A 13,574-nucleotide genomic window follows, 5' to 3' on the forward strand; every position below is an offset into this window, starting at 1 on the left:
AAGAGAAGTGGATTTGATATTAAGTCTCTGCTAACTGTTATCAAGAGTGCGAGATCCCAGAAGACTACATGATGACCCTAATTATAATTTTTGTGTTGTAGGTCTTGTGCTACATGTTTGTCTTCCAGCAACAACACTTGATTGCAAAAAGCACCAAAAAAATTTCAAAAGAAAATCAACTGGATAATCTTTTATTTTCCTTCTTTAAAATTTGTATGTACATTAAAAAAATGGACTGGAAAAAGAGCAGACGCAACGACAACTCAAAATCATTTGCTTTGCCCTCCCAACTTAGATTGCTATAAATGGCATACTACTCACCAGTGTATACAGCATATAGTGTACCCATAACGGTAGGATTAATCATGAAGCCATTGCATATTTAAAATATTTTCAACAAATAATTTTATTGAGCTATTTACTGAACATTTAAATATACTTCCAGGAAATTTTTTAACCTTTTTAAAGTCAACGTTGTGGAAAACGTGGTTTTTATCTGATAACGATTTGATCTTTAAGGGAAATCAATTTGTATTCTTTCTGAATATACCAAATGCTGTCATTTTTTTTTATGTCTGGAAAGGGAGCAGAGGGACACAAGCAGTTTATTAAACAGAAACAAGAACAAAAAACTCGCTTTTCCACCAAGAATTCTGCAGCAAGCACCAAATTCATCTGCATTTCATATTTAATGTGCATCATCAAAGAAGGGATATTTTTTTTTGTCCCACTTAACGTCTCATCATAGATGTTGAAAACAGAAGTTTCTTTTCCTTCTTCTTCTTGCCAGATGTTTTTTTAGAATTTGAAACTGCAAAGTACCGGAAAACTTTGATGAAACTTTAAGCTACAAGACTGAGTAGTATATAAGTGCTTAAAAGAGCCTTATTATAGTAATACAAGAACAGAAAAATTTAGATGTGACATACCAGTATTTCCAGATTCCAGCGTATCAAGTGCTTTCTGGATTGCTTCACCAAAGGATTCGCTGAACAATGGAACATGTGTTTCCTCATCACTATCATTGCAAGTCTTCTCATGCGGCAGCAACTTTGAGCTGGAGGAGGTAGCAGCAGAGTGCACGCTGGTTTTGTGACGACTTTCAAAGACAGCTGGGGAGGGCTGTTTTGCTTTTTTTAGAGCCTGATAACACGCACAGATTTTCAAAGTGCTTTAAGCAACTTTTAACATTTGTCTGTTACAATACCTATCTTTTCATGTGCAGGCTTCTCATGGATGCAGGTCTACCGTCTACCTATAGGGTTATACACAGATTTTTTTTTATTTGGGAGGGGGTGAGGGAAGAAGGTGCTTGATACCAATACTAACTTTAGTAACAGGAAAAAAATAAAATAAAAAATAAAAATAACGCGCCTCTAGGACATTACTTACTGCAGCAAAAGAGAAAGAAGTCTGTTCATTAGTGGCATCTTCATTTCCTTTAGGAATAGTTTCTGCCATGCAGGTAGTTGGCCCTTAAAAATGAATACAAAGGCAGACTTGAATACCCGATTATTTTGTAGTGGTTAGTACACCAGTTTCAAGAACACCCCCCACCCCCAAAATAAATAAAACCACCACCACCACCGAACCACCCCATTGATTCCTCCATTGGGCTCTGAACCACTCATTTATATTTTAGATTTGTCAATGTACTTCTGTTCAAGGTAGACTAAAAGATTCATATACTCGATGAAATGATTCAGAAAGAATAGACGATTTGTTGCTGTCATGTGTGATGCCATGACCTAAAATTTACAGAGGGACGCCAAAAAAAAAAAAAAAAAGAAAAAAAAAGAAATGCAACTGGCAATTTTGTCACACTTCAAAGTATCAAAACAATAAAGCTGTCATCAATTAAGTTTCAAAATATTGATTAGCAAGCAATTTTAGGGTGACTGTGAAGGAAAAAATAAAAACTTCAGAAATTAATTCTGTGATGTTTTTAAAGTTTTAAGGCTTTAGCCCTCTGTGTTTGTTTTTTTAAAAATAAAATTAGAAAGATTTTCTAATATTTTACCTTAAAAATAAGCATCATCATCATCATCATAACCAAAATGCCATAGTTTTTACAATAAAAAGCTGAGAGTTTGAACAGCTGTTTTAACCAGACAGCAGTATAGGAAAGAAAAATAGTCTGAGTGAACACCTTACCAGGGGGATCAGTGAATGCACCAACATCACGGCTATCATCTGACAGACTTAAGGAAAGTTGTAATTCCTCAGCAGTTACTGGTGGCGCTGGAAAATGTTCTGGGTTGTCAAGAGATAACCTCAGTTCAGGATCTGTTGAGACACAATTACCGTACCCTATATGACAAGCTAAAACCAAAAATTATACCAGAATCCCTGGAATACAGCTGAAAAAAAAAAAATCATCTTCAACTTTGTTCACAAGATATTACATGTGAACAGAAAATTACCAGCCATTAACACCAAACAGAACGACTGTTTGGGTTATTTGGACATTGAAATTCTGCATTTCTTGAGCTAAAGTAGCAGTTTTTCAGAACCACGAGAAATGCAGACTGTCGGCGTCGGAATAATCCTGTCACTCATTCACTCTCTGACTGGTGTTGACTGCGGGCAGCCTTGTAAATGGTGCACTAGCATGACATAGTACACTGTTATGGCACTCGTTGATGATCACAGGTGCAAATCGTAGCAGATACTTAACGAATGGGTTTTGGAGGTTGAATTTTACAGGTCAACTTTATACCACCTATACCAACTGATATCTGGAAAAAACTCAAACCATTCAGGATGGTCTTTAAGGACTACCTTTGCTCTTTAACCAAATTATTGCCCCTGTGCTAGCTGTCGGATGCATTACAGACCACTATAAAATGCTCTGCAAGAAAGAGCTGAGCGGTCTTGGTTAATCCACCACACCAATATGGAGAGGCTGGGATGGCATTTGCATTGGGTAGAATGGTAAGTAACGAAAAACGAATTTACATAGAAAATTTAATTTCTTCTTGAATTTTACCAGATGACCTGACTAGGAGAATAAATATCATAAAGTTAGCTCTACCAAGCCTGGTAGAAAGCACCAGAGATACAGAGCACCACTTAATGGAGGTCACGATGGTGGCCAGGGCCAAATTTAGATGACAGGCCAGCTCCTTATGCACCTGGACTTTAAACTGGCAAGACACTGGAGGTGACAGCCATAAATATCTTTAATGACAAGCTTGATCCAGAAGAATATGTTCTGATCATGGACGTGCCTAAGGTATGGAAGAACCCCGGGACTGTCACAGAAGACTGGACCTGCACAGATAAATCTCCAAGAAGTCACTGGGTCATCGCATCCGGAAGATGGCAGGAGCTGGATCACTACTGGTGAGAAGCCCAATGAGGTGAAGTCGCTCTTAAGCTGTTATCTGCTGAAATGACAGGAAAGTGGAGGCTTCTGACAGGATGGTGAAAACCACTCTCAACTGGTTGTGTGTAGTCTGGAATTGTATTCTAAGAACGAAGGATTGAAGATGTTAGTCTGACTTGAGTAGGCTGACCAGCCAACACAGATCCTTCACCCACCAGAGACATCCTTGCATAAGAATGCCTGAATGCAGCCAGGCCCATTAAACCCACAAACCAGGGGCAATCATTCATTTGGTTAAAGAGCAGTTGGAGCTCTAAGCAGCCTGTCTGCTGAGACCAACGTTTAGCCTCTTGTGAAGCTCTCTGCTGTGAGTCTTAGTGAGCCTAAGCAATGAATGTGACTAAAACCAGGAGCTTTGAATAAACCTGCCTCGTTTTAGCAGTTAACTGGAAAAACTCATCTGCCAACAGTTTAGCAATACAAGTTCATGGTTGGGTCATCTGGTCAAGTTAAACAAGAATGACACTATTTTCGTTGCAGCAATTATAATTTAAGCAACAGTGGATATGAAAGAAACAATCCAGCATGAACAACTTACAAAGTCCATAAGTCTTCCTTTCTTCAATTTGAAGTTTCCTGGCCTGACGTTTATCCTCTCTTACCCTCTTCTGTCGTTGCCTGCTACGCTTTTTGAATTCATCTGACAAAGCAACACTGACACGTCAACATTTTATGCCTTGTACCTATCCCTAATTACAAATGAATAGCAAACAACTAGTTCACTTCTGCTCAATAATGTGTACGATTTTGAATATTGAATAACTAGAAAATAGAATTCCAAGTCAAAATACATTTTCAGAGTTGATTAGCATTTTTTGGGTATTAATTCTTAAGTTCTTATTCTACCATCTACATCTGTTTCCCTGTTTAGAAAAAAAAAAGTTAAGATATAGGATATGATTTCTCCAAGCATCATCATGTCAAATAATCAAACCAGACAAATAATTTTTTATTATTTGGACAGTAATTTATAATGATTTTTTCTCAATTTTGTTTGATACATTGCATGCATCTGTGTGCTAGCTTCAGCTGAAGAACAGTGGAAATTTAGAAAAAAATGTGTGAGATGTGAAGAAAAGATACCTGTAAAGAGCTGCAAGGTGTGTTTTGAAATAATAGGTGGGCCAAGAGACACTTCCAGAACCTGGAACTCACAGGTGAGGGGCAAGTGGCTCAAATAACGCAGACGTCTGCGAATATTCTGCAAACAGAAGGCCAACCATGGGAAAACCAAACAGTAACAGACCATCAGACTTTGTGAAAGCAAAAGGTAAACTGTTGAAGTAGTGATTTTCAAGTTCCTATATCAGTTAGAAAAAAGTTAAATTATGAGAATCTTGCCAAGCTATGGACTATTTACAGCTAATAAATAAATCACATTACTGTAAAATATTCAGGCTATACCTCGGTCATGAAGGCAATTTCCTTGTCCACTATAGTGGCTGTGATGGTAGTAGGCCCATGTTCCAAACTGCCATACTGGCTGATGATGCAGCGAGCATTGAGCGAGTGCAAGTAGATATGTTGTCCGTCAATGGCTGTCAATAATAAAAAAACAAAAAACAAAAAAACATACTCTTAATCAAACTGTTGTCCCTCAACAACTGTTGTGTGATGCTTCTGGCAGGACTGATGTCATTCTTATACAATGTACATCAGGATCCTGTACTAAAGACTTCCTCATGCAATTACTTGGCAGCCTGGTACTTGGTATTTTCTATCCACAGAACTGTAACTGAAATGAAAGCTAACTGGACTAATTGAATTTCTCCAATGACTGTTCTTACCTTGATAGAAATAGAAGGCATCCTTGGATTTGTTAATATTTGCTAGGTTGTGAACTCCAGTGTCATTGCATGCAGCCTGCTCCTGTCCTTCTGCCATTGCTCCTGCCACTTCTGAAGACGTGGGCATGTCTGGCACTTTGTAAGATTGGTCTGCCATTTTGTCTGGTAGAGAACCAGTTCACAGTCATATTTTTTAAAATCACATTTGTGTTCACAAATTCACATTAACATGCAGACCTCTTAACTTTCCAGTGCTATTCGCCAGTAAAGAATAGAATTTGTTTGCAAGCAATTTTTAGTACTCATATGGAGAATTTTTATGAAAAGAGCCAACAAATGGCTTTTGCACAACAAATCTTCTACTTCACAGTCAACTCCTTGGGGGTGTGTGTGTATGCATTCTACATACTGACCTGTTTTAGTGCATTCTACATTTGAACATTTTGCATCAAGCCTGTGGTCATCAGTTAGGCCAACGCTACATACAGGAAAATCTTCCTCTTCTTCCTCTGAAATCTCTTCAGATACAATGCTGCATGTTGCATCCTCCTCTGCTTCTTCATAGTCTTCATCAAATGCATCGATGTAGTGTTTACAAGCCTGTGGATAAAAAAATGATTAAGAAGCTGCATTGTCATGCATAGTAAAGTACCTTAACTGTTACCCAATTTGTGCAGACTAAACAATTATAGTCGTGAAAAATTCTGCCAAGTTGGTGCCGTGTTATGACCGATGATGCACAAACACAAGACAGCAGATGACATACTACAACAGAATATGGTTCCAAAAGTGGGCATAGTATAGCAGAAACCCTTTAGTAGCTGCATTGAATGCAACACTTAAAGGGATGCTACTTACAGTTGCAACTGAAAAAGCACATTCAACCTTTTCCAAGGGAATCCATATTCCAGGGTGCCATTTTCCATATTTACTGTCTGGGCATTGTTCTATCCAGGCTTGATTACTTTAAACTCCTTGCTTAAAGGCTAGCCCATATACCTTCTTCATTAACTCCAGAAAGTACAGAACTTCACTGCATGTCTGGTGCTATGAGCTAGAAAAAGGGAACATGCCACTCCTGTTTTCTGCGCTGGCTACTCATCTATTCGATACAAGCTGCCTGTGCTGTGTTTATATTTCTTATTATTATTTGTCTTTTCCCCCACAAATGTAAAAATGCTGCTTCTCATGTGGTTCAGCTATTGTTATTTAAATTATCAAAAAGTGTGTGGTTTCTAAAAAAGAAAATACTACCTTTTTAAGTAGTCTGTCCTGAGCACCTACAAAGTGGTTGGTTAATGGGTGTTCCTCCTGTTGTCTCGCCTCCTCCAGCTGTTTCATGTGCCTGACTGCTACCTGCTCAGCATTAACTTTTCCCTGAAGAACTGCTTCACGTTCCTGATATATATACATACAATATATACAGTCATCCATACTACATACTTTTTATTCACACTCATTTTTTCCCTATATTCAACTTTGTTTGGGTACTTCTTTGTTAACAGTTCTGCAGACAAACTGCTCCTGTAAGAAAAAGTGTTCACTGTAACAATTTGCATAAGAGAAAGCCATTCTTGTGGTCTACTGACATAATGGAAAACATCTTATTTCAACCTTGAAATATGTAAAAACTAAAATGCACTTACATCAAGGTAAGCTAGAGCAGATTCTATGAAACAGACTTCTGATGGCTGCAACAAAAAGTGACCATGATTATTAATCTTGGCAGGGAGTTTCCATTATGATTTTAAACAGGTTTTAACTGAGAATCAAACCCAGACTTTCCTTAAATGGGAGTAGTTCTGCCTAATGTTGAACACATGCATAAGGTCTTGCAATTTTTTAAAAAATGTTTATGGTTGCTAACTTAATGAAAAAAATGCTTATCTGCAAATATCTTCCCTATAATTAATTTAAAATATATTTAAGTTCCTGACTTGCAAGTATTTGCCACAAGATATATCTGAGCGATGGACCATCACTTCTATTTTCCTCGTTTACTCAAAATAAAGGGATCTGAAAATGCAAGCAAATTCTTTCCTACGGGGGAAAAAAAACAACTTATGCCTTTTAACCTCAGCTGTAAGAAGCTGATCTTTTAGGGCTCTGCGTTCTTCTTCTATGACAGATGTTTGAATTTGTGTGGCATCTGCTACCAGCACTTTGGCATAAACATTGTCTTCACCATCTGCAAAGGAAGAAGGAGAAATCTATTTAAAGGCCAACTTTCATAGTTAAACCATACCTGAAAATGTTCTTTCACAAGATGCTTCCTGAATCTGAGCACTCTCCCATGACCCTCACTCTTCAAATTGTAAAGGTTGTCTCATGACCTTTTTCAGGTTGATAAGGAGTAAGGTATTGGAGACCTAACTTTCTGGGGGAAAGCTTTACGTGAGGGTAGTGCCCATCTCCTCTCCCTCATTGTCTTATCTTCCCCCAACCTACTTTGGAGTCAACCATTCTTGCCAGCTGAGTCGACTAGGGAAAATGAGTTGTGAAACACAGATATCCAGTACAAGTGTGCCTGTCAGCTCGGATGCAAGCACTCTAACCACTCAGCTATCCACTCCCCCATCTTCAAATACATGCTTTTAAATATCAACTTTTGTTGTACAGTAAAACATACATATCATACATTTATCTTCTCTTAAACTGACATGGGTCAAAATCATATCTTTAATATTTGCACATGGTCCTCGCCAGCAAAAGGATGTAACTTACATATCATAAGTTTGTCCACAAGTTTTTTCCCCCCACCACCACATTGTGAAGAATGTGAAGAAGTAAAAAGCAGAATGAAAATACTTACTCACCAAGGACTGATTTTGTCTATGTATCAAGACATTCATTTAACATGAGTTTACATTTCTTCTTCTGTGGTCTTCTTGCATCCCACATGTCAAGGTGTCTGTCATGATTCGAAAACATACTAGAAAAAAATAAAAAGCTAAGGTATCAACACGAACCAACCATTAAATCTTTGATGCTGGTCTTCCTTGTCTTGCCATTGACCACATGGCATGGCATAGGTACTTCCTTTCCCTCGCTTCATCAGTTGAAATGTGATGGTATCTCCAACTGTATACAGGTTTCTTTGGATTATCTTGACACTGAAAAACATTTAAAAAAAATCCCTCTTCCATAAACTATTCCAAAATCCAACAGGGCCATGCATGAAAGTTTCAAAGCGAATGAGAAGGAAAGGCATTCAGAGAACTGTGTGCTGCAGCTCATAGCTTTGTTGTAAAAGAAACCTGAATGTTTCACAAAGAATAGGTTTTATATATCTTCACAACATCTATTATCTTTGCAATGCTGAAAATGTCAGCTAGATCCAGAAATATAAACTAATCATAAAACGACAGTTTCGAACCTGCGCAGGTCACACGTGTGGACTGACTCATAGCAGATAGGACACTTTCGCCAAGTTCGGTCATCTAAACTCAAGTAATGCAGAATGCAAGCCCAGCAGTAGACATGGCCACATCGAGTGATTTTTCCTAAATAAATAATAATAAAGAAACATTTCTGTAGTGCATTTCCCTGCTGGCAGCAAGATCAATGAACTTTAACATAATTGCGAAGCAATATCTAATTAGATCAGTAGACCCCATAACACAGTAGGCTCAAAGTATTACATAGAAATTAAATAAAACACACAATACAAGGAGCAACATTTACTATCTTACAGTCAAAAGAAAGATTCATCTGAAAATTTCAAAGTTCTAGGGCAACACAGTTAATAATAGAGCACGGTTGATAAAAGTACACAATCCTCGCACTGAAGAAGTAAGCATGACAGAAGTTCAGAAACATACATGGAGCAAGAATCAAATCATCAGACAACACTGCTAAAACAAACAGATCCAAAATCTAATCCGCAGAACATGCAGCAAAGTACATGGCTTGCAAATCAGAAAAATGGAAAACATCATGCCTTCACACATAAGCCAGTACAAGTTATTCTATTTAAGATTCTCACCTGCAGAAGGGACATGCAAGCATATTGGACAGGTTCCACTGTCATGACTGAAAGTTATCTGGAAAACACCACCATCCCAATAATTATGTAAACATGAAATAATCAGATTTTGCAATCCTAAATAACTTGCTTGTATAACCAATTCACAACATTGAGAAATGTGACCGGCACACACTCACATCCCTCACACTATGGCAGAGATAAAAGACATTACATCTGATACCGTGCTAATGACAGGAATTTGTATCTCCCCCTACCCTACCAAAACAAAATTTCATTCAATTTAAGAAATTATAAACTAAACAACAGCATCTGTATTTTTTCTTTTTAACCCTGGCAGCAACTTACATCTTACTTGTAAACTCATGTAATAAAACAAGAAGTGTGCACTTTCCATATTCACATATTAATGTTCTTTTTAAGCACACGACTTGTCACTGATTTTCTCAAGGAAATGACATGAAGGACGATGACCTAGACTGACTCTTAACAAAAAAGGCATACCACTTGTTCCACAAGATCCCATTCAACAAGTGCATCAGCATTTTTGGCTTGCACTGTGTAGTCTCCTGTATTCTTCACAACAAACTGGCAGCTGTGGAGAGCAAATTGCTCAATGTAGTATACAAAGACATCAGTATAATGCATCTGCTATCCATCTTTTAACTATAAAGGTTTACAGGAACACCTAAACCAAACCTCAGCTTTTTCATTTGTGGATGCCATTTCCCAATCTTGTATGCTGCCAGTCTTTTATTTTTGAGTAATGGTATCCCAACATTCCTCTCCCCATTGAAAAATTATTAGTATAGAAAATAAAAGACCGACCATGCATCTACTGAAAGCACTGGGGTTGGTTGTGTCCACCTAGGTGAAAAATTATGGTATGCTAATTTTTTTCCCCCTCATATTAGCTGCACTAAAGTTTTACTATGTTATGGTAAAAATATTTGTAAATAATACATAAAAAAACCCTGCCTTTACTTACATCCAGGTGACTGCAAAACTCAACTGTTGTTTTGCACAGAACAAACATTACTGTGTTAATTGGAATAACATCTGTCAGGGCATCACTTTGAGTGTTGCCTAAACACAAGCTAAATTCAGTGTACAAGCATTTAACCCATGTAGTTCTGAGACTAATCTATGACTTACTTTGCCTGAAGATACTGCTCCTTATTGTAAGTAACTCTTGTCCGGCGTGCTTGTGGCCGGTGTGAAGAACCCACCACATTTTCACGGGCAGCAAAAGTGAAGTTTAAAAGATGATTAAGGTTTCCTTTCTTGGAACCATGATAGAAAGCAGATCCAACCTCAAAAGAATCTGGCCTAGCTACCTACAATTAAAGTAGCGATATGTGAGAAATATAGGCCTCAAAAAAGTTTATTAACAAAAGAAACACAGAATGTTGTACACAATCCAGACATTATATTACAACTTCAATAATACAATGCCCACATGACTATAAGCTCTGTGTTTAAAGGTTATCAATGCTTGCATTATTTCTGAGCCATTGGAGGGCAGGCAGATGAGATTAGCTTACACATCAGGTACAGACAACAGGTGGGAGGCATTTTAGTCAAGAGCCAAAAGAGCCAATAACACTGATCTAACGGCAAGATGAACAATTTATCAATTTACCAGTCAGGGTACCCTGTGTTGTCGGGGTAATTTGCCCTACGAACTTTTCAAATGTAATTTTATTGTCAGCTACTGATCTGTCACTTCATTTTGAGATGAGGCAAGTTAAGCAGTATGGTGATGTGCACTGCAGTACTGATCAAAATAGCTTTTGGGGAAGGGGAATAAAAAAAAAGGAAAGGAGAAAAGCTGCTTGCTGTTAGGAAAAGGAAAGAGAAAAGTCCCCCACACACCACCCTCCCCCTCCTATTATTTCATCAGAACAGTCACTAGTTATGACACTGCAGAAATCTGCACCATGTAGTAGACGCATCAAAATTTCTTGTATAGTAGTATATTTTTTAGAGCCCTTGGCAGCATCACAGAATGGAGAAAATAAACAAGATCTTTTATACAATGCAGACATCACTTTCAAAACAAGTTGAGAGCTATTGAGATATATTGTATATTTTTAGACTACCATAACAAAAATATTAAGCTGACCTCTTCTCTTTGTCTATCAGTAAAACAGCCTCTCGATCGTGGCCTCTTGTCAAGAGTTGATCTTGATTTTTGAGACACTTGACCCCGAATGGAGAAATCCTGCATAGCACCTCTTCCATTTCCATGATCTCTTCTCTTGTTAAATCGAACAAATTTATTTGGGCTGCTGTCTGAAAAGGTAAAGTCATTTATCTAGCATGGACATGCAGTGACTATTCATCCTCTCAAGTAACAAAATAAACTTACTTTTATAAAACTAGCTGATACAGCAGCCATTTACAGGTCAGTTGCAATCGATATCTATGTCAACAACAGCACTAATACTCAAAACAATCTACCCATCTGTGATTAATTGCAACAGCCTATTTTAAACAGAGAGAAATGTTTTTCAATTCTTGCTGCACAAGTTATTTTTCTTCCAAAATATTAAACCAAGGGTAAGAAATGTGAACTTTATCTGTAACATGTCAATGCCATTTATTTCATGATTTGTTCAGGGTTGCTCTAGCCTACACAGTTATAGTGGCTTCTACACAAAGAATCAGATATACTGTTGATTTTGAAGTTCAAGTTAAACAACAATTCTAGTTCTACTCAGGTAACTAAATTTGGACTTTTTTTTAATTTACAAAAACATGATTGGTAGCAATAATAAAATTAAATTTTTGCTGCTTAAACTTGTTGTATTACTTCTTTTTTGGTCACCGGTCATTTTGCCCCACAGCAAAAGTCAATGCATCCCAGTTGTGTCCATTTTGTCTCATGCAGGACCATTTCATTCCAAGACCAAAAAGTCAAATTGTCCCAAGCCCAAAAGAAAAATCAATTACCGATGAAACAAGTAGCTATAACATCAACTATACTTGTTCACAATAAAATATTGACAAAATCTTTTTAATCTAAAAGATTATTTAAAGAGAAAAATCACATTTGCTATTGTAAGAAACATTCTCTGCATATGTATTGCCAAGCAACCAGTTTTGCTTATTAATATGGGGGCTAATCTAAAATCACATAGGCATCTGAGCAATGGCTTGTGTATCTGTATTGTCTGAACAATGTATGGCTCTCCTGGTAATATTTGATGTTAATAGCTACTCGTTTCACTGGTGACCGATTCGGTTTTTTTTTAGCTTGGGATGATTTGACTTTTCGGTCTAGGAACGAAATTTACATAGCTGGGAAGATTTGACTTTCGCTATGGGGCAAAATGATTGGCACCCCTCCCTTCCTTTTTCAAATGTATTCTACCTCTTTAGTCCAAGAATGTATCTTTAGGACAAAAGTGTAACTCAGAAGGGCACTTATGTCATGCTGACATTGGAAGCTGAGGTATCAGGAACGAAGAAGGAAATGGAACTTAGGTGCTTAAATATAGGGAACAAAAGTGGATTAAACTCTGAGAAGCAAGGTGTGGAGTTGTGTGCCATTCATGAACCAGGTGATAAGGATATTTTGGTGTTTTTTGGGGGGATGGGGGTATTAGTTAAATTTAGGTCTTGGCCTTCCTAGAGATTTGTAGTCGTCTTAGTAATTCTCGTCCAATCAAAGTGGGAGACGATGCACAACCCTACCTACCTTCTTAACTCGATTTTTGTTTTCTTTCATTTGGAGCCACCGGCAATACAAATGTGGCCCAAACCTTTCCGTAGATGAAAATTTTTAAACAAACTTTATCAGGATCAGACATAAGAGATGAGTTTACATAAATATAAACTGCCCCACCACAAACGCACTATAACTTTGCGTTCTCTTTGTTTATTTAGGCCAAGATTAAAACTTGAACTGTAGTGTTTTCAAAGCTTACCCGTTTTCTTTTCAATTGCGTTCGAATTCGTCAAACTTGGCTGACGAGGCAGTGGCTTCTTTTCCATGGTTAAAATATCCTCCCACATAAACACCCTTCAGCTGATAAAGTGTCGACAGTTTGCAAGCTTCTTTCTGCGAAGCAGATACTCCGATGCAAGTTTGTGACAACATTTTTAGATAGCCATATTGCAACTGGTAATAAAAGAAAAAATTGCTTGTTACAACACAAAGCAATACTTCTGTTAATCAAACAAAAAGAGTGTTAAAGACGGAAATGGCACTAAATAGGGATAAAAATCCCTTGCGCCCAAAAGAACGCTCCTAACGTTTGGCAGCGATCTCAACGACCGCCTTCCCTATCGCACTAGTATGGCGACAGAGAACCCGTATCAGTTTTCTAAAAGCAAGGACGGAAACTTAGACGCAAAGAAATTATCGAAATATTTTAGACCTAGTAGCCTCTGAGTGCAAAAAATTTTA

The 13,574-nt window shown here is 37.6% G+C and overlaps 1 protein-coding gene across 1 annotated transcript; it reads right to left on the minus strand.

Annotated features, from left to right (window-relative positions):
• Positions 1-175: 175 nt before the first annotated feature.
• Positions 176-13,489, minus strand: LOC112562830 (RING finger protein 10-like). The gene is made up of 19 exons (XM_025236364.1): positions 13,093-13,489; positions 11,286-11,455; positions 10,316-10,497; positions 9,665-9,755; positions 9,161-9,218; positions 8,552-8,678; positions 8,149-8,288; positions 7,251-7,363; positions 6,822-6,866; positions 6,430-6,573; positions 5,589-5,775; positions 5,176-5,337; positions 4,793-4,926; positions 4,472-4,589; positions 3,927-4,028; positions 2,155-2,286; positions 1,393-1,475; positions 930-1,143; positions 176-811 (listed from the first exon to the last, which is right to left on the minus strand). Exons 1-19 carry the CDS (start codon positions 13,178-13,180, stop codon positions 732-734), a joined length of 2,370 nt encoding a protein of 789 aa, XP_025092149.1. The 5' UTR covers positions 13,181-13,489; the 3' UTR covers positions 176-731.
• Between the last annotated feature and the right edge of the window lie 85 nt (positions 13,490-13,574).

The sequence above is a fragment of the Pomacea canaliculata genome, linkage group LG4, assembly GCF_003073045.1.
Source record: "Pomacea canaliculata isolate SZHN2017 linkage group LG4, ASM307304v1, whole genome shotgun sequence".
In the NCBI taxonomy this organism is placed as follows: Eukaryota; Metazoa; Mollusca; class Gastropoda; order Architaenioglossa; family Ampullariidae; genus Pomacea; species Pomacea canaliculata.